This window comes from Pleurodeles waltl, chromosome 6, assembly GCF_031143425.1.
Source record: "Pleurodeles waltl isolate 20211129_DDA chromosome 6, aPleWal1.hap1.20221129, whole genome shotgun sequence".
Classification (NCBI taxonomy): Eukaryota; Metazoa; Chordata; class Amphibia; order Caudata; family Salamandridae; genus Pleurodeles; species Pleurodeles waltl.
Window position 1 is genome coordinate 422,743,531 of NC_090445.1, and position 21,246 is coordinate 422,764,776.

Consider the following 21,246-nt stretch of genomic DNA (forward strand, 5'->3'; position numbering starts at 1 on the left):
ATCCAGACTTTCTCTGCGACATTATTTCCACAGAGAAAGAGTACGCAGCAAGATATACACTGTAACCGCAAGAGTAACAGTTGCTCCCTCGAAGATAACCGTTTCGAATGCACGGAAAAAAGGGAACTGACGTCTGCACGTCGTCGAGGACCTCTTATTGCCTGTATGACGTCAGACGGCGTCGCGTGCGAGACAGTGACGTCCTCGTCGACGTGCAGAGACTAGTAAGAAGATTTCCGTCGAATGCTGGCGCCATGGGAGTATTCATGAGGTGAGGAATCCACAGGTAGTTGTATCCTTCAGAAAATGTGACGCAGCGCCTTATTATTCAACGCATCTCCTCCTCTGCGCCCCTGTGCGTCGTTATTTTTTTACGCATCCCAGGTACTGTGTGTTACAAGGATATAACCATTGATTCTTAAGGTTCGAGACTCATGTAAACCTTTAAAAAGTGATATCTCGACAACTCACCATCACTTTTCAAAACTTTAATCTGCCCTCACTCACTCCTCCCCTTGAGTTTCCCCGCCTTACTGATCAACCTAGTCACTTCTTGCAATGCTATGTCCTCTCTCAATTGTGACTTCAACTCGTCTTCACTAACAATGCTGTCCGTAGACAACTTTTGTGGTTTGCTAGATGACCTAATGAGCCTAAAACATTTGTCTTTAAAAGAATCCTTAGGATTGCAAGTGTCTGTATGTCTCACTTGTACTTTGCTTATACTGTGCACCTTCTCCAATAAAGCAAGACCATTTTCCTCCTTTATTACTTCTACACAGGCTAAAGAATGTTTGCTCTTCTTAGCAATAAACAGCACCTCATCTAATTTAGGGTCATCCTTTTGACACAACTCATACTTGACCTTTTCTATGTTACAACCCAACATGAACTGGTCTTGGATGCATTCTTCCAAGCTACCTTCAAATTTGCATGTGGCTCCCAATTTACGCAGATGAGTGACACAACTCTGAATGGACTCCTGCGGTTTTTGTTGTCTCTTCCAAAGTGGCACCTCCCCAAAATTGTACTAAATTTTGGAAGTAAGTGCTTGTCTACTTTTCTTATGCAGAGTTCGAAAGTTTTGGAAAGTGAGGGTGAGTTGTCTGAGCGTGATGGTATGCTGCAAAGAGGCACAAAATTGGTTTTACGCAGTAAGGTCAGAGTAAAATCCATTTTACTGAGTCATAAAGGGCATCAGAGAATTGCAAAAACTAAGAAAAGAATCAGATTACATTTCTTGTGGCCTGGAATTGACATTCAGATGGAGAGAGTTGTTAGGGACTCTAAAGAGTGTGAATCAAGGGATAATGTTTGTCAAACAAGGGTACAGACTATGGTAGGGAGAGATGCACCAGGTAGAGCTTGGCAAAAAGTAGCTTTTGACACTTTTTTGGCCCAGTCATCGGCAAAGCAGGCCAATCTTATGTGTTGGTATTAACAGATAAGTTCTCATGCTGGCCAGAGAAACACACAGAAAATAGAAACAGGCAGTGTGAGTGGATTTCTCAAAGAGATTTTTAGCAGAGAAGGACTTCCGGATTACGTCCTGACAGATAACAGGGTACAGTTAGTCTCCAAAGAAATGGAAGAATTTTTGTCCCAAAGAGGGAACTAAACAAAACATTTGCTCTACCATCCATAAACCAATGGCGTAGTAGAGAGATTCAACACAGTACTGAAAGAATCTATTCAGACTGCAAAAACTCAAAACAAGGATTGGAAAAAGAAGATCCTTGAAAGGGTGAAAATGTTTTGTTTAACGCCTCATTCAGTCACAGGTAAAGTGTATTTTGACTTATTTAGAAGCAGGAAGCCTAATACGTTGATGGATCTGTCTTTAAAGATGTGTATGTCCATGGGAACCTCTCTACACAAAGGTGGGGAGGAATATACAGCAAGGTAAGGTTTGGAGCCAAAACCAAAACTTTGACAAAAGATATTCACCCTGTCGTACTAATGTAAATGTAGGTGACACGGTTAGGAGTAAAAATTCCCAAGAGAGGTGGAACATGAACATTTTCCTCTCCGCTTAAGGGTGTTAAATTATTTCCCAACTCTGTAAACCTGGATGACAACTGCATATGGAACTTGGAATAGAATTGTGGTTGCACATCATAATTCTATTCATGAGGCCAAACGTACAAGCTTGAGTGAAAAGACTGACCTGAGGAGAATTAAATGAGTGTAGTCCCACCTAAATTCACGAAGGACTATGTATAAAATTTCTTTAGTTTATTGTATATTTCTTTCCTTGTTACATTAGTCCATAAGTTTATCTTCTCTCTTCCTTTTTGCATTTTGGAAAAAAAAAAAAAAAGGAAAGTGGGACGATGCGGGGTTGTATTTAGTATTTAAAATCTGCTTAAAGTTTAGATGTGTATTCTGGAAATGTAGAATGTCCTATGGAATGACTACAGCAGTCAGTTGCTAGCTAGCTGATGTGGTTGCTGGGGTTTCCTGTAACCTTTTGAACTTCATTAAACTTCCTTTTAACTTCATCATGCTGAATGGGGCCATCTTTATCAGGCAGGTCTACCAAGAAGACCTTTAAAGCAACCACTCATAATATCCCGGGGAATAAAAATACCAGCATTTAAAACATGCGAATAATACTACCTTAATGCACTCTCATAATCCTTGCCACCCATAATTTCAGTTACATCCTTATACTATTAACTCACACTGTTATAGTAGAAATAATCATTAATATAATTTCAATAACTAATATATTTCCTCATTAGTACACCAGAAAATAATAATACATAATCACAAAATATATTAGGGGATTATTGAGGCACTATATATTGCAAAAGCCTTGAGGTGCCTGAATCAGGAAGAGATGGGCCGGAGGAAACAGGTTGATGAAAAAAAGCACAGTTCTTAAATGAACACTGGTAATGTGATAGGTTTGGCTTATAACTGAAAGTGCATCTTCCATCATTCACGAATTAGGAAACATGCATGTACTCCATCTTACTCTCAGAACATCCATCCATTCACTCACCGACTCATTTTTTGCCTTCATCCACTCACCCATCCAGAACAAAACAGCCACACAAACTCCGCAGACATAAATAAAGTTGGTTGCCCAACAGGCCAGTACAAAGCTGTAAAAAAAAAAAAAAAAAAGTAGAAAAGAAGCATTATGAAAGGGGATCTATAGAAGGAAAAAATGACTAACATTATTGGCCCACCAACCCAGACAGACACTTAAGCAGGCGAACGTACAAATGTGATCAGGACAAATGCAGCCACTCACTGGCTAACCCAATGTTGCATGCAGTATGCTGTTAGGGGGCGAAGCAGAATATGAATGACTTTTCAACAGACAGAAGAGGGCTCACGCAAACACCCTCTATGTAAGGATTTAGACCTTTTATTATATTTTTATTTATTGCACGATAGGCAACAACATCTGCCAGGCCCTCCTAAGAAGGTGAAAAGGTGACATGAGAACTGGCTCGCCTGATAATACATGCATTTAAAAATAGTCTTTCCGGACCGTTTTTCCTTAACAGTGGGTCGTGAGGCGAAAATCCTAGTTTATGTCACCTTTAAAGCTTGCATTTGATTTTTAACTTACTCCATTCCAGTCAAAATACTTTGTTTATAAAGTAAATGCAACATGACACTAGCTGATGGGCATGGTCTTGTTCCTAGTGATATGTGCATTCTCAATATTGTCCTATTTAAATCATGCTACAGGAGAAACTGTTCTGTTTGAAGATGGGGAGTTGAGAAGACGGGGAAATACGTTGGTGTTCAATCTGCTGTATTTTGACCATTAGGGTTGCAAAGGAGCGAACTACAAGCCAAACACGAGCTTTAAATGTGACTGACTAACTCAAGACTACTGGCCTTCCAGAAGGACTGGCCATTTAAATGCATATCTTATTTGCACTTATGTGGATTTATATAGCTAAAACCCAGCAATGGAATACTAAACAACAAGGATAGGTTATAAGGGGCCACTAATCAGGGGATGAAGGACAGTTAAAGGTCGGGTGGGTAATGGGGAAGGGTGCTGCGTTTGTGACATGGGAGTTCACAGTGTTATGAAATATTGCATGAAAAGTACGGTCTTAACTTCTTTTCTGAAGTGTAGGGATTACGATCTTCCAGCTCGAAACCCAAAGTGGGTTCCAAACACTTGCAGCGTGTAGGAAGAGGCTGGACATTTTGTCTATTCATTCCTGCATTTCCAGAGTTCCAGTCTGGGGATGTGCAAGATTTGCACATCCCTCCAAATGTTTTTGTCTCGTATGCTAAAGGATAGTGGCTTGGTTTGTCGGCCCCTGAAATCTTCAGAGGTGCAATCATGGATCGAAAAGACATGTGATCAGGGCGCGCCAGTGTCGTTCTCAGTGAAATGGGTTAAAGTACACCAACTTCTTATAATTCAAACTTCACCTCGTTAATAGTATATTTGTACAGAAACTCTCCTGCAGGACCCAAACAACATGTTTGAAACGTGACTTCCATAACAGCACATTTCTCGAGAAAACCTTACACATATGCCATTCGAACCCTTCTGCCAAACAAGTACACACAGAAAGAGCAGGTCTCTCTAAGCATTTTAGGTCGAGCTCGTAAGCGCTTTGACCTGTTGTAAGTATTGTGGGATTTTAACCACGCCCACTGCACGCCTATCACTTTCACTCGTTCGTGGGCTTGTCTTTTAAAAATCCTCTGTTATCATTGGTAAATGCATTACGTTTTTCCCTCCCTGGGGAGGTTTTGTTACATGGATAATTGCACGATTGCTGATATGTTTGACTGTGAACGAATTTATTTTTCCTTTGGTGTCCCTTCTCCGCGCACATGGCATCCATGGCACTTTGAATCGTCTTTCTTGTGTCAACTAATGTTGTACTTTTAATTTTCAATTTAAGTGGCAAGAAAAGTCCAGTTACGAATTTACAACGCCAATAGCTCGTACTGGAGCAAATGAGACCCACTGCAATGCAAATTCTTGTTAGGCGACACATGAACCATGTGCAAACCGAAGGCCCTAGGACAAATAGGTTATTAACTTCTTTGACAAGGCTACAGGGCGACTGACCACAGAACGTAATAAAATAGCACCAAGGCAGAGGACTATGCTTGCAGCCCAAAACGCATCCCTTGTGTGCCCTGCTGGGCTCATATGCTGTCCTCCTGGAGCAAAAGAATGCAACTGCAGTACAAAATAAGCATTTGCAATGCAATGGGTCTTGCGTTTGCTTGAGTTAGAGCTATTAGCATTGTAAATTCCTAACTTGACTTTTCTTGTCACATAAACTGAAAATAAAAAGTAAAACACTTGACATAAGCAAGCCAATTCAAAGAGCCTCCGTGAGCGCGAAGGAGAGAGTCAAAAAGAAAAAGAAGTTCGCTCGGAGTCAATGTTACCAGCAAATGTGAAATTATCCATGTAACAGGGTCGATGGCCAAGGCGGTAACCAAACTGCCCTAAGGAGGGGCAAACGTAAAGCAGTTATCAATGAAAACAAAGGATTTTTGAAAGGCAAGCCCATGAACGACTGATAGTGATGGGTGTGAGGTGGGCATGGATGAAAGCCCAGATACATACCAACACGTCGGAAGCGCTGCTATGCTAGACCTAAAAACAAAGTAGAGAAAACTAGGTTATGCTGATGATTCACAGAAGAGCTAAACACTGTCCCAAGAAGGTTTAAATCCCCACAACAGCAGAAGCATCACAGCGTGTTGTAAAATCGCTCAGCCAGGAGGCTCACAGATTCAGTCAGGTGTTTGCATTAACAGGGTATTTAAAATGAATCCGATCCTCACGTGTATGTTCATAGTTCTACCCAGCCACTGGGTCTTTGAACTTGTGGACATTCAGAAGGTAAGGGGCAGGGGACTACTAGGCACTATCAAGATGCAACCCTGCACAGTCTGCACCACCCATTAGGGGATGTCCTCCAAACTGGCTCAGGGAATTACACAGTCACCATAGGTATTTGCTATAATCTCAAACTGTAATCCTGATAGTAGGTCTAAATTTCCCGTCTGTCAGTGGATGGTAAATTGAGTAAAAGTGTGATGCCAAATGCCAAGTATGTGCTTTACAAATGGCAATAACTATTTTATAGAGTATTAGCAATTCCCGTTATTAACAGCGCTTACAAACAGCAGGGATGCGGTACGAAGTGCTTAATAAAAAGATATTGATAAACGTGAGCATCATGGTTAAGCAACCCTTTAGGAAGAATTGATAGAACCTAACCTCCTCCTAAGACAGTCTCTCCAAACTTTTAGAATGTGCCCTTTGGTCCCCCAAATATTGCATCTTCAGATGTACAGGTTTTGCAGACAGCAAAGTGTGGAGGCGTATTCTAGCAGCAAGATTATACACTTCGGATCGAGGAAAGCTGGTTTGATTTCCACTTTATTCAAACTGTATGACTCTGTGAAAACATCTTTTGCCAGATTTTTAATTAGGCTACTCTTAGCGCAATATTTTGCAATGCCATTTGTGCATCCCCAGTCTTTGCACTGCAAATAATTCACCACTTCTTCTCTTTCCAAAGAAAACACGTAAAATGAGGTACATAATTACTTTGTGTTGGAATCTGCCTGACCCTTGGGTTTTAGTTCTCGTGAGTGCCAAAACCGCGAGCTTCGTCAAAGGTGGTTAAATTTTCGGAGTCTTTTGTTGTATTCACGCACGTGAATGGAATGAGTGGAATTGTCAGCACGCGAATGGAATTGTCATCGCATGCTCTGTGATGACAATGACATTCCGGAGGGGAGGGGGATTGGAGGAGAGGCAGTTGAGAGAGATGGTTGAGGACGGAGACGCTGGTGTAACCTTCGCAGCGTGTTTGTATTGTACTTCTGATCTGGAATAAATCGAGTTAAAGACTCTTCACGTTATCGGTCTTTACTTACACTACAACATATTTATGGCGACGAGTGACGAACACCAGCGATCTGGAAAAGAACTTCAAACAAACACGGGCGAGAGGTGATTACCGGATCCACAGCATACAACTTACTGATTAGGTGTTGGAAGGTACTGTTCAGTAATTATTTTGTAAACCTTGGCGTTGTGAATTGTGGCATGAGGACCTCACCCTGCGTTGAAGGTGTTGGAAGAATTATCATTGACTAAGGATGGGTTTGTTTTGAGAGGGGACAAGTTTGTGCCTCCTGAAGAGTTAAGGATTAAACTATTTAGGTTAGCCCACGAAGACCATTTGGGTCGGACATTAACTAAGAAAAGGTTGAGGGAGCAATTCTGGTGGCCTGGGCTAGATGCTGATGTAGACATATGGGTTGAGAACTGTAGTGATTGCAAAGAGGGTGAAAAGAGACTTAAAGTAGGGAAACAAAGTGTGGTTGGGTCGATACCTGACCCTGGGAAAGGGTGGCACACAGTGTGCATGGACTTCATTGGCCCACTTGGGGGAGTCAGTCAGGATGTTAGGTGTGCCTTGGTCATGGTAGATGTGCATTCACGTTGGTTGGTTGTAAAGTTTTTAAGGGATATTACCACCACAAACACAATTAAGGCAATGAAAGAAGTGTTTTTGGAAGAGGGGTGTCCTGCAAAAGTCATCACTGACAACGGTACGCAATTGACGTCGTTTGAAATGGAACATTTCTTAAGGTCACGTGGTATTGACCATTCTTGCACCTCCTTGTACAACCCCCAAGCAAATGGAATGGTGGAAAGGTGTAACCGTATGGTGAAAGGCATTATTCAGATGGCATTGAATAGCAGGAAAAATGTACAAGAAATGGTCAATGATCTAGTTTGGGCCTATAGAACAACTGTGAATGGAGGAACGGGGGAAAACACCTTTTGTGTTAATGAGAGGCAGAGAAGCTGGGACAAAATTGAACCCTGTATGGATGAATGAATTATTTAGGAAAGTTGAAACACATGTGGATGTTTCACTTCCTGTACAAAAAAATGTGAAGGTGATTGAAGTTGGGGATTTGGTGAAAATACGATCAGGACGTGTGTGTGGGGGTCTTACAAAATTTCGAGGACCTTGGAAGGTGAAGGAAGTTCATGATTTCCATGTAGTATTGGAGAATGGTCAACGTTGGAACAAAAGGAGAATAGCCTTATATTGCAAGGCTGGTGGAAGCCATGGTCCTGAATGGGGAAATGGAAATGTGGGGGGCTGTAATAGTTTCTTGTTTATGTCAGATGAGGAATTGACGAGGAGTGATTGTATGCATGATGAGGAACAATTATCGAATGGTTTGCATAGGCCCCCTACTGTTGATTTGCATGGGCCCACTTCCGCCATTAACACTGCCATTAGTGATGGTTCCCACACACGGGGGCTGGGTCCCAGATGCCAGAGGATTCCGGCTTATTTAAATGAATATGTCATGTATTGTGATGATATCTAGTGTGAAATCAAATGCACTATAATAGGGTGTATCATTTTTATTCGTATCATTTTTATTCGTTTTCATCTTTATTGTAGTTTGCTTTAAGATTTGTTATTGTAGTTGTATTGCGTTTTCTCTTTTGTTTTGTGTAAAGGGAGTGGATATGTTGTATTCACGCACGTGAATGGAATGAGTGGAATTGTCAGCACGCGAATGGAATTGTCATCGCATGCTCTGTGATGACAATGACATTCCGGAGGGGAGGGGGATTGGAGGAGAGGCAGTTGAGAGAGATGGTTGAGGACGGAGACGCTGGTGTAACCTTCGCAGCGTGTTTGTATTGTACTTCTGATCTGGAATAAATCGAGTTAAAGACTCTTCACGTTATCGGTCTTTACTTACACTACAACATCTTTCATACACAAGAAACTATACTCGTTCATGTTGAGATAATGAGAAGTTATTGGCCCATCACATAAATATGTCTCTTACTTGTGAGACAAGTCCATTTTCACTGCTTTGGTATTGAGTAACAGCATACTTATTTGGCACAACCATCCTGTCACATGGGGAGATTGTGCACAGCAAACGTACAATACAAATTAAGAGCTGCACGACAGCTCTAGCTTTACAAAGCAGCACTGACAGTCTCTGCCTTTTTGAAATCCCCAAACCGTATTGCGTTTACCCATGCACTTGCCAACGCCGGCTGATCCACGGAGTAAGGTGGGGCGAAGCGGGTAATGGGACTCTCATGTCTTTATGTTGCAGCCAGCACTGAGCGGAATTAGAGCAATACTACAGAGGTGTAGCTTTGCTGGTTATTGACCGTGAGACTCATTTCAATTCCAGATTCAATGTACCACAAATTCAGTAAATATCAAGCGCGGTCCCAAGCATCCTCGAGACACGAAAATGTATCAAATAACGAAACTGGGGCTTCGCGCAACCACATCCTCCTTCTCGCCGTCCCCATCGCATCACTTGTGATCGCTCGACATTCATAAATTATCCAAATGCTGGAAAGCGCTCTTAAAGCGCCCGCATAATATAATACCGCCCTCCGCGTCCTCTTTCTCCTGCCTATTGCTTCCACCAGCGCGCGGGTGTAAGCTAAGAACTACAGAAGCAGTACCATCGCTTAACATGATACACGAACTTTGATAAGAGCCCACTAGCGCTCTCTCAATCATAAAAAGGTAACTGTTTATTATTGACAGCCATCATAATGACCAACGAAGAGCCCTACCAGGTCACCCCCATCGCTGCACCCGCGATCGCTTTTCAGGACAAACCACTTTCATGGCACTCCCGGAAGAAGTGCGCTGGAGTAGGAATCAACGGAAGCACACGACAAATGAGCCCCAACACCTACAAAAATAAGCCCGAAACAAGCGTATCCTTTGCAACGAGTGAAGAGGCACAAAAGTGAATGTGGCCCACGGCCAATCTGTCATGCATTTATAGCCCACAAGGTAATAGTTCATTTGTAGCCCCTTGCTATCTACTTTTATATCCCACTATCACTTCTATTCTATGCCATACCGTATTTTTTTTAATATCCTTTACAGTTTCACCCATTTGCATTTTTATAGCGTTTGCTCATCTTACATTTCCACCCTCTTCTTTCTTCCGTACTTGTACAGTTTTGTCTCTTTGAGCATTTTGCACCGTTTACATTTTTCACCTTTCGGGTATTTTCCTTAGTAGCGCAATTTTAGCACTTTTATGAATACTCCGTACTATTAATACGTCTGGAGCTATTTTTTTATTCAAGTAGATTCACAGTAAGGGCCAACACCTGAGGTTCCTTTGGCATTTCTCCTCAACTGTCACTTGCCGCCGTCCGCCCTCCACAGGACATTCTATCTATGACCTACTCAACATTCTAATAACGTCACTTGTTAATACAAGTCAACACAACACATATCCTTTCTTAATGGACAATATCTCCCATTCAGAACATTGCAAAAACTTAATATAGATCAAAAATAAAATAACAAATGTTACAGACTAAACTGAAGAACATTAACAAAATATACAAATATATTGTCAGAACGAAAAACTAAGTAACATAATTCTTGTAAATAATGTGGTCGTTTGATTTCCCTACCACTTTTTGTACTGGATACATTTTCTGAATTATTTTGGTCTGGCACCTCCTCATTACTGTGAACTTCCGTGCTATCTACAACATCGCGAACAGTTTCTTCACTTCCATTTACCTCCCACTGGTGTGAATCTCCATTGTCTTCAATGATATGTGACTCCAACCATTCATAACCCTTCATTTTCTTATTATTCTCACTCTTCGCATTCCCACTGCATTTCACAAAACAACTGAAATGCCACACCCCTCCATGACTTAGCTTCCCATCATTGGTATGGATCTCCAGAACTTCTATGGGATTAGAGTATTTACTTTCACCCTTCCTAACTTTATTTGGTAATTTAATATGCACAACATCACCTTTCTTTAAATTCACTTTTTTTGCTCCATTTCTCTTGTCATTATACTTTTTGTATTTCTCTTGAACTTCTAAAATATTCTTCATAACTGCTGTAGGGAACCATTGTCTCAGTCTAGACTTGAGTAACCAACCTTGATTATCTTGTGTGAATGGAACCCTCCCTCTCATTATAGTGAAAGGACTATGGCCCTCATTACAACCCTGCGGTTGGTGATAAAGCGGCGGTAATAACGCCAACAGTCCGGCAGTAACAAAAATGGAATTATGACCACGGCGGAAACCGCTCAGACAGACAGCCACTTTAACACACCGACCGCCACGGCGGAATCAACAAGCACCACAGCGGTAACCGCCAACAGCCAGGCGGAAGACAATGTATCGCCTACTCTATTATGATCGGCCTATCCGCCACCTTTTCCGGGGTGACACCAACGACATCAAAAGCCTGGTGGAAACAGATCTCAGAAGTCAAAGGAATCACCTGTGGAGACTCAGGGAACAACCACGACACTATGGAGCCCGAGCTGCACATATTCCCCATGCTCGTCTACATTCTGCTGCATTATGAACATCAACATCAGCGAAGAAGACCACAGTGAGAACTGCCGCCTAGCACACAAGGGAGGGGGAGGAAAAAGAGAGTGACACAAAAAGAGAGTGACACACACACGCAACACCCCCACCCCCAACACCATACACACAACCAGATGTGGTAACATTACATATGCACCCCATACCGCTCAGGAATAATGCAAGGACAAAATGATTTGAAGAAAGTGAGTGTAATATGACAAAATACTATGAATAAGTGCATCAAAATCTAAACGTATATACATATTTACAAATGTAGGGACGCTGCCCAGTCCTCAATGTCCGTGGGCCATAGGGCCACAACACATAGGCCAAGGCCCCACCTCACTCCTGCAACAACACGGAGAGAACACTGCAGGGGCATCAGGTCGAAAATACACAGGCACCTCAGGGGGACGGGGAATGGGGAGGCACCTCAGGGGGACGGGGAATGGGGGGGCACCTCAGCCGGAAGATGGTACAACACCACTGGTCCTGGAGGGGGCAACATGTCCCCGCTGTCCTGGGGAGTGCAAGGCCACAGTCTCTCAAGTGGGTGGTTCGCCCACTGCTTTGTCCTGGAGAGTGCAAGGCCACAGTCTCTCTAGTGGGTGGTTTGCCCACTGCTTGGTCCTGGGGAGTGCAAGACCACAGTCTCTCAAGTGGGTGGTTTGCCCACTGCTTGGTCCTGTGGAGTGCAAGGCCACAGCCTCTCTAGTGGGTGGTTTTCCTACTGCTTGGTCCTGGGGAGTTCAAGGCCACAGTCCCTCAAGTGGGTGGTTTGCCCACTGGTTCTGGAGGGGGCATTGTGCCCAGTGTGCTTCATCCTGGAAAGCATTGGATGAGTGAATGGCTTCTTCCACTGGTACTGGAGGGGGCATTGTGCCCAGTGTGCTTCATCCTGGGAAGGATGGGGTGAGTGGATGGCTTCTTCCACTGGCTCTGGAGGGGGCATTGTGCCCAGTGTGCTTCATCCTGGGAAGGGTAGGGTGAGTGGATGGCTTCTTCCACTGGTTCTGGAGGGGGCAATGTGCCCTGTGATGCAGATCTTGGGGAGTGCAAAGTCACAGTCTCTCACCTGGGTGTCAGACCCATAGGATTTTCAGGGCCCAGGCCGCACAACAGCCCATGGGTGCAGGGCTACACACTGCCCGCCAGCGGTGACGGCTGCTCAGTGGTGGCAGTGGTGGTGCTGGTGGTGGTGCTGGCAGTGGTGCTGGTGGAGGTGCTGGCAGTGGTGGGGGGAGGCTCCAGTCCTTCCCTTGCAGCTTCGGATGGCTGCCCACTGGGGCTGCTGCTGCTGGCAGTGGTGCTGGTGGCGGTGCAGGAAGTGGTGGGGGGAGGCTCCAGGCCTTCCCCTGCAGCCTCGGATGGCTGCCCACTGGGGCTGCTGCTGCTGGCAGTGGTGCTGGTGGCGGTGCTGCCAATGGTGGGGGGAGGCTCCAACCCTTCCCTTGCAGCCTCGGACGGCTGAACCACCATGGTTGGTGGTCGGTGCTTGAAATGAGTCCCAGCACCATGCCTCCTGTCCTTCCTGCCTGCTGGTGCAGGCCCCTTGCCCTTCCTAGACGCAGCTGGTGGTGCCTCCTTGCCCTTCCTCTCAGTGTGGCTGCCTGGTGCGCAGGATCCTCTCCAACCTGCAGTAGCTGTTGACACTACTGTGGCTGAGGACTGGCTGGCTGAGCTGCTCGTCTGGGTTCTGACCACCCTGGCCCGAAGTGAAGGACGGGGCAGTGGGGAGGCGGCGGAGTGGTAGGGAAGAGGCCAATGGTGGAGAAGAAAAGCTTCTTAGGGACATTGGGGCGGGAAGAGGGTGAATGTCTGGGAGTGGATGAAGAGGAAGTGGTTGTAGGAGGTGTCTGTCTGCTGATTTGGGTGCAGGTGCATGGGCTGGATGCTGTTGTGAGGTGGATGGCTGTTGGTTGTCTGAGTGCTTGTGTTTGTGTACTTTGGGAGGAAGGGTCACAGACACAGTGGGAGAGGACACAGGGGACATGTGCATGGATGTGTCGGTGGTGACTGCCAGTGAGGGGCGTGTGGTGATGTAGTGATAGGCGTGATGGTGGTAGTGGATGAGGATGTAGTGCATGCAGGTGTGAGTGTAGACGCTACTGGGAGGGAGGTGGACGAGGAGGAGGAGGGGGACACAGTGGAGGCAGTGGATGTTGGTATGTCCGCATCTGGATGTTGATTGTGTGAGTGCATGTGGGATGATGTGTGGTGCTTGCGTTTGCCTGAACCACTCCTGTGTGTTGTCCTGTGTGCATGCTGGTCTGCCTGTGTGCTTGGGATAGGTTGGGTTTGAGGGGAATGGGATTGGGTAGAGGAAGTTGGAGGGGGGAGGCTAGAAACAGGGACAATGGCTGCCATCAGGGAGGAGGCCAGAGCCTGGATTGATCTCTGTTGGGCCCCCATGCCAGAGTGAATGCCCTCCGGGAATACATTTGTCTGTTGCAAATGGGCTTCCAGCCCCTGGATGGCATTCAAAATGGTTGACTGCCCAACAGAGATGGATTGCAGGAGGTCAATAGCCTCCTCACTCAGGGCAGCAGGGCTCACAGGACGAGGGTCTGAGGTGCCTGGGGCAAATGAGATGCCCACCCTCCTGGGTGAGCGGGCATGGGAAACACACTGAGGGGCTGCTGGGAGGGCGGTGCTGGTAAGGGGGGTGGTGGCTGTACCTGTAGTTGGGGTGGGCACAGAGGTGTCCACCACCACCAGGGAGCTTCCATTGGAGGGGGTATCACTGTCCGAACTGTCCCCTCCATTCTCTGCCCTGGTGCTCCTCTCGCCCTCCGTCCCACTGGTGCCTTCACCGTATAAGAATTCAGCCTCCTGGGCCCTGTGGGATGCAGCCCTCCCCGTCGCCGGTGCCTCTGCTCCTCTGCCATATGATGCTAATGCACATAAGGACAAGGGGAGAGACAAAGGATACACTTGGTCAATGGCGGCAACATCACCACCGCTGGCCTACACGACACACACACACAGGGAACAGCCCTATGCACTAGACAACAGTCACAATGCTAGTCACCAGCCCATGGACAGGGACACCTAACGCCAATTGCAGCATACCTGAGACCCACAGACCCCTGCCAAGTAGTGGATGCCTACTAGCTTGGTTGGAGGAAGTTTACATCAGACCCTGCCCAACATGGGACCTACCCTGCAATGTCTGGCCTGGCCTAGGGGAACCCACAGGCCCACATTCCCCACCCGGATGCCACCCCACCAAGCGCAAGTAGTATACTGGGGCACTGCACTCACCCCCTTGTGGCTGCTGTGATGCCCCCAAGCGCCCATCCAGCTCTGGATAGGCCACCGCCAGTATGCAGGCCATCAGGGGGTCAGGGTTCGACGGGCACCCCTTCTTCGTTGGGAGGCCATCCCCAGCTGGGCCTCCGTGGTCTTTTGTGCCCAGCGTCTCAGGTCCTCCCACCGTTTGTGACAGTGGATGCTCCGCCTGCCGTAGACCCCCAGGGTCTGCACGTCCTTGGCGATAGTACGCCACATACCCTTTTTCTGATGGGCGCTGACCTGCAGAGAAATACACATAGGAAAAGGTATCAGTCAGACAGTCCTGCCTGTTACACTCATGGCCCACCATCGCCCTCACATCCCCTTACGCAGAGACATGGCCCACCATGCATGCAGCACGCTACCCAAGGCCCTTTCACCAACCCCCCCGACACGAGGCCTTCACACACACCACTCCATGCATTCATGCCCCATGTATTGTGCTCACAGTGTACTCCCCTGTTGGTCTGGAGGCCCATACAGCATTCGGTACTGGAGTAGGACCCTATCCACCACTCTCTCCAACTCCGCCGCGGTGAAGGCAGGGGCCCTTTCCCCAGTGACACGAGCCATGGTCGGTTCCAGACACAGGTCACAGCAGCACATGCAGTGTAGGTCCTCTCCTGTTGAAGGTCAGATAGCAAGTGACGGATGAGATAGAAAATGGCGGTCACGTCCGCGGCGGTGCGTACCATCACTGCCGGCGTACATCACCATTGGCCACTGTAACCCATAGGGCCCAATGGTAACCAATGAGGAGTTGCACGGAGGTTCTCGACCGCCTCCCGCAACGGCCCATAACGTCAGCGGAATGACCTCATTTCCACATGTAACCCCTAACAGGACAGGCGGACGCCATTTGAGGGGGGCAGACCATGGCACCTAACTGAGTCACAGTACACATAAGCACCATTTGGGCCTGTCCAACAATATACTGTTACAATCACAACATGCAATGAAGTGTAGTGTTTGGAAATATGGGATACTGACCATCTGCTCACCGTTTTGCCCCCTAGATTGCAACCGCTGTGGATGAAAAGGAGATGGAGACACCCCCTGTGTACAGGCCCCGGTGGACTTGGCAACAATGGAGGACAGGCACATTGTCCTCACCTATACACTGGACAAGGCCACAATCACAGAGCTGTGTGTCCAATTGGAGCCTGACCTGATATCTGCTATCCGTTACCCCACCGGGATCCCCCCTCTTGTGCAAGTCCTATCTGTGCTCCATTTCCTGGCAACTGGCTCCTTCCAAGTGACAGTGGGCTTAGCAGCAGGAATCTCACAGCCAATGTTCTCAATAGTGCTGACCAGAGTGTTGTCTGCACTGATTAAACACATGTGCAGCTACATCGTTTTCCCCCAGGTGGAGGATTTGGCCACAGTGAAAGCTGATTTCTATGCAATGGAACATATCCCTAACATTATTGGGGCTATTGATGGTACACATATGGCCGTTGTCTCCCCCCCCCCCCCCGGGAAATGAACAGGTGTTCAGAAATCGAAAAGGTTTTCACTCAGTGAATGTGCAGATGGTGTGCCTGGTGGACCAGTACATCTCCCATGTCAATGCAAAATATCCTGGGTCTGTGCACAATGCCTTTATCCTGAGGAATAGCAGCATCCCAAATGTGATGGCTCAACTCCAGAGGCACCAGGTGTGGCTAATAGGTGAGCCCTGGTTCCCAACCATTGGATGTTGGTGTATGGGTATGGTGTGGGCCCTAGGGGTTAGTGTGTGTCTAACAGTTGTCCCTCAATATTTGCAGGTGACTCTGGTTACCCCAACCTCTCATGGCTACTGACCTCTGTGAGGAATCCCAGGACAAGGTCAAAGGAATGTTACAATGAGGCACAAAGGCGAACAAGAAGAATTATGGAGAGGACATTCGGCCTCCTGAAGGCTAGGTTTTGTTGCCTCCATCTAACAGGTGGATCCCTGTACTACTCACCCAAGAAGGTCTGCCAGATCATTGTGGCATGCTGTATGTTGCACTACCTTGTCTTACGTCACCAGGTGCCTTTTCTGCAGGAGGATGAGGCTGGAAATGGTCGTGTGGCAGCAGTGGAGTCAGTGGACAGTGAAGATGAGGAGGCAGAGTATGAGGATGAAGACAACAGAAGTGCTTTAACTCGTCCATACTTCAAATGACACACAGGTAAGACAGTGTAACTTCACTTTTAATTGACAGTTTTGTGTTTGACATTGTCACTGGCAGGCTGATTTTCCCATTTCTATGGCCACTTACTGTACCCTTTGGCATCTCTATTTGCAGATCTTTGTGCCCCACTATCGCTCCTGGTGTGTTGACTGCAGCCAACTACAGGTCATTCATATGTATAGATTTCTGTACAGTTGAATTGCAGTGTTTAAACCTTGTTAAACGAATACATAGTTCAATCATTTGACATACTACATACTTATATTTTTTCAAATGGCGTTTATTTAAGTGCTAATAAGTAGAGGGGGATGTGCAATGGGCTAGGGTGATGGTGGAGGAAAGTCCAGGATAGAGTCCAGTCTATGTGGATCACAGGCACATTGTCCAAGGGGGCACAGGAAGGGGAGCAATGGCAGTTCAAGGTGGATAGGGTGGGACACAAGGATGACAATCAGGAGAGTCTTATTTCCTGGCGGGGTCTTGGCAATAGTCTCTGGTTTCTGCCTGGATCGCAGGGAACGTTTGCAGGGTGGGTCTCCTTCTGCAGTGGGAGGGGTGCTGGTGACCTGTTGGTCCTGTGGCGGGCCCTCCTGTCCACTAGAGGCAGCGGAGGTAGAGGGCTGTTCATTGGTTTGGCTGCCACTGCCTCCCTCATAGTGTTAGCCATGTCTGCCAGCACCCCTGCAATGGTGACCAGGGTGGTGTTGATGTCCTTCAAGTCTTCTCTGATCCCCAGGTACTGTACCTCCTGCAGCCGCTGGTTCTCCTGCATCTTGTCCAGTATCTGGCCCATCTTCTCCTGGGAATAGTAGTATGCTCCCAGGATCTTGGTGAGTACCTCCTGGAGAGTCGGTTCCCTGGGCCTGTCCTCCCCCTGTCGCACAGCAGTCTTCCCAGCTTCCCTGTTGTCCTGTACCTCTGTCCCCTGAACCGTGTGCCCACTGCCACTGACCCCAGGTCCCTGATCGTCCTGTGTTTGGGGGGTGCCCTGGGGTCCCTGTAGTGGTGGACACATTGCTGATTGACGTGTCCTGGGGACAGAGGTATGGGCCCGCTGGGTGGGTACTGTGCTGGTGTTTCCTGAGGGGGAGGGGAGGCTCTGTGGTGGTATGGGACTGTGCCTGGGTAACCAACTGATCCCTGATGGGCCAGGTTGGTCATCCAGATCCACGTGTCCAGAGCTGCTGTCATCACTGTGGGCCTCTTCTGGGGGGACGACTGGATGTTGCTGGCACCTCCTCTCTGGTCACGTTGGCTGGTGGAACTGTGGGGATGTAAATGCAGTGTTATTGGTTCTGTGTGTGACATCTTGTGCATGGGTGTTTTGCCCTCTATGGTTGTTACTGCCCTGGCAGATTTGCCTTGTGCGAGTAGTTATTTGGTGGGCTTGCTGTTTCCCTCTAGTGTGCATGCTTTAGTGATGGGTGTCTATGCAGGTCTGTGATGGGGGTCCATGCATTGGTGTTGTATGCAGGGCTTGGTATTGGGGGGGTGGGTTGTGATAGTGGGGTGTGTGGGAGGTGGTGGAGTGATGGGAGTGAGGGTAAGGGTGGAGGTATGTGATGGCATGCAGGTGGGGGGGTGATATTATTAGAGATTTGACTTACCAGAGTCCAGTTCTCCTCCTACTCCTGCCAGGCTCTCAGGATGCATGATTGCCAAAACTTGCTCTTCCCATGTTGTTAGTTGTGGGGGAAGAGGTGGGGCTCCACCACCAGTCCTCTGTACAGTTATTTGGTGTCTTGCTGCCACGGAACACACCTTCCCCCGTAGGTTGTTCCACCTCTTCCTGATGTCATCCCTTGTTCTTGGGTGCTGTACCATGGCGTTGACCCTGTCTACGATTCTCCGCCATTGCTCCATCTTCCTAGCAATGGATGTCTGCTGGACCTGTGTACCGAATAGCTGTGGCTCTACCTGGATGATTTCCTCCACCATGACCTTTAGCTCCTCCTCTGAGAACCTGGGGTGTTGTTGTGGTGCCATTGGTGTAGTGTGAGTGGTGTGGGGGAGGGTGTGTAGGGTGATGTGTTGGGGTGTGTGATGTAAGGTGCGTGGATGGTGTATAGGTGATGGTGGTGTGTGGCTGTGGTCTTGTCTGTGGTCTTGCTATCTCTCTTGTGGCACTTGTTTGTAGTCGTAAAGGGTTGTGGGTAATGTGGGTGTGTGTTTTATAGTGGTGTGGGTGTGGTGTGTGTATGGGTGTCAGATATGTGTTATTTGAATTGTCCAATGTAGTGTTGTTTTGTATGTGTGTGAGTATTTTGAGCACGGAGGTATGTAGCGCCAATGGTTTACCGCCATTGAATGTCCGCCCCGGTGATTCGTGGGTCATAATGTTGTGGGCGTAGCTCTGTTGGCGTAACGTTGCAGGTTTTGATACTGCCAGTTTATCACTGACCTTTGGGCTGGTGGACTTGTGTGTGTGGCTGTATAGTGATGGATTGCTATGTGTGTGTCATAATATGGGTAGCAGCAATCCGCTGCGGCGGTATTTTGGCGGCAGTCAGCATGGCGGTAAGTGGTAGTTACCGCCAATGTCATAATGGGGGCCTATATCCTGTCACTGTTGGGGTAGTGTGATATATCCACATCATCTTCTTTATTCCCAACATCCAGTTCATAGTTTTACTTTTGGCTAGTTGTAAAGAACATTTTACTACACAAATAAATCTTTTCACTTCTCCATTCCCACTCAGATGAAATACTGATGCCATCTTGTGTTCAATCCCATTCATTGTATGTACAAACTCTCATTGTTTTCAAATATTGTCCCCATATTGTCAAAACCTATCATTTTCCATGGCATTTCTGGTCATGTGACTGAAAACAAGGGTGGTTTTAACAACATCTGGGTTTTTTCAGCATGCATACATAAATGACACTGTTTTATAATCCTTTCCACTTCGACAATCTGTCCCGGCCACCAATAATCTTTTTTTTTAAACTTTTGACTATACCTAAGTGACCATGGCACATTTTTACCAGTGATTATCTCAAAACTCTTGGAGGAATAATTATTTCCTCTCTCAAAACATTTTTATTTACTACAGACAACTCATTGTGTATTTCCCAAAAATGTCTTAAATCGGTTTCTAATGTATTTGTTTCAGGCCATCCATTAAAGACATAATCCTTAATTTTATCAAGGTTATTATAGATCATACAAGCAACCTTCCATTCTTTGGCACAATGGCATTATCTCTGATCTTCCCCTCCACCCATGCCACACTTAAATCATCACAAAAAAACAGGATCCTCTTCTAAAGGTAAAAGGAAGTCTGCTTAAGCAATCTGCCACTTTATTCTTGACTCCTAGCAAATATACCATGGAATTTCTGTAATCCAATAGTCTTACAGATATCCATCCTAGCAATTCTGGGAGTGGCCTTCAATAACCCTTCAGTGGATAACACTTTTAAAAGGGGTTTGTGATCACACCTTACTTCAATTAGAAAACCCCAAATAAAATTCCTAAAGTATTCTAAGCCCCATACCACAGCAAGAGTTTCCTTTTCAATAACGGAATACCGTTCTTCTTCCGGGGATGATGCCCTTGAGGCAAATGCTACTGTATATTCTTTCTGATTAGCAACTTTTTGGGACAACACAGCACCAATTCCCTTGTTGGTAGCATCAGTAGTTATTACACACTCAAGATTAGGATCAAATCCCTTCAACTGTTTAGCCTCACAAATATTCTCCTTGATAGTTTCAAAGTCGCTTTATAACCTATCTGTCCACTCAAATTTACATTTATTTTTAATGACTGTCTCAAATTATGGGGGTGATTCTGATTCTGGCGGGCGGCGGAGGCCGCCCGCCAGAATTCCGCCCTCCATTATACCGCTCCGCGGTCAGAAGACCGGGGAGGGTATTATGAGTTTTTCCCTGGGCTGGCGGGCGGTCTCCAAAAGACCGCCCGCCAGCCCAGGGAAAAACTCCCTTCCCACGAGGATGCCGGCTCGTAATCGAGCCGGCGGAGTGGGAAGGTGCGACGGGTGCAGTGGCACCCGTCGCGTATTTCAGTGTCTGCAAGGCAGACACTGAAATACTTTGCGGGGCCCTCTTACGGGGGCCCCTGCCGTGCCCATGCCATTGGCATGGGCACGGCAGGGGCCCCCAGGGGCCCCGCGACCCCCCCTACCGCCATCCTGTTCATGGCGGCTTTCCCGCCATGAACAGGATGGCGGTAGGGGGGGTCAGAATCCCCTCGGCGGCGCAGCGAGCTGCGCCGCCTTGGAGGATTCTTAGGGGCAGCGGAAAACCGGCGGGAGACCGCCGGTTTTCCTGCACTGACCGCGGCCAAAGCGCCGCGGTCAGAATGCCCTGCGCGGTGCTCCCGCCGACCCTGGCCCCGGCGGTCTAAGACCGCCGGGGTC

General features: G+C 47.1%; 1 protein-coding gene and 1 long non-coding RNA gene across 2 annotated transcripts in view; one reads left to right on the forward strand and one right to left on the reverse strand.

Annotated features, from left to right (window-relative positions):
* MED20 (mediator complex subunit 20) overlaps positions 1-9,713 on the reverse strand; it is a 45,474-nt gene extending 35,761 nt beyond the window's left edge. Inside the window, exon 1 of the mRNA XM_069238417.1 lies at positions 9,611-9,713. Coding sequence (XP_069094518.1) covers positions 9,611-9,624 — 14 coding nt within the window. The 5' untranslated portion in view covers positions 9,625-9,713. The remainder of the gene's footprint in view (positions 1-9,610) is intronic.
* LOC138299823 (uncharacterized) overlaps positions 1-21,246 on the forward strand; it is a 67,442-nt gene that overhangs the window by 11,319 nt on the left and 34,877 nt on the right. The gene's annotated exons all lie outside the window — the stretch shown is intronic.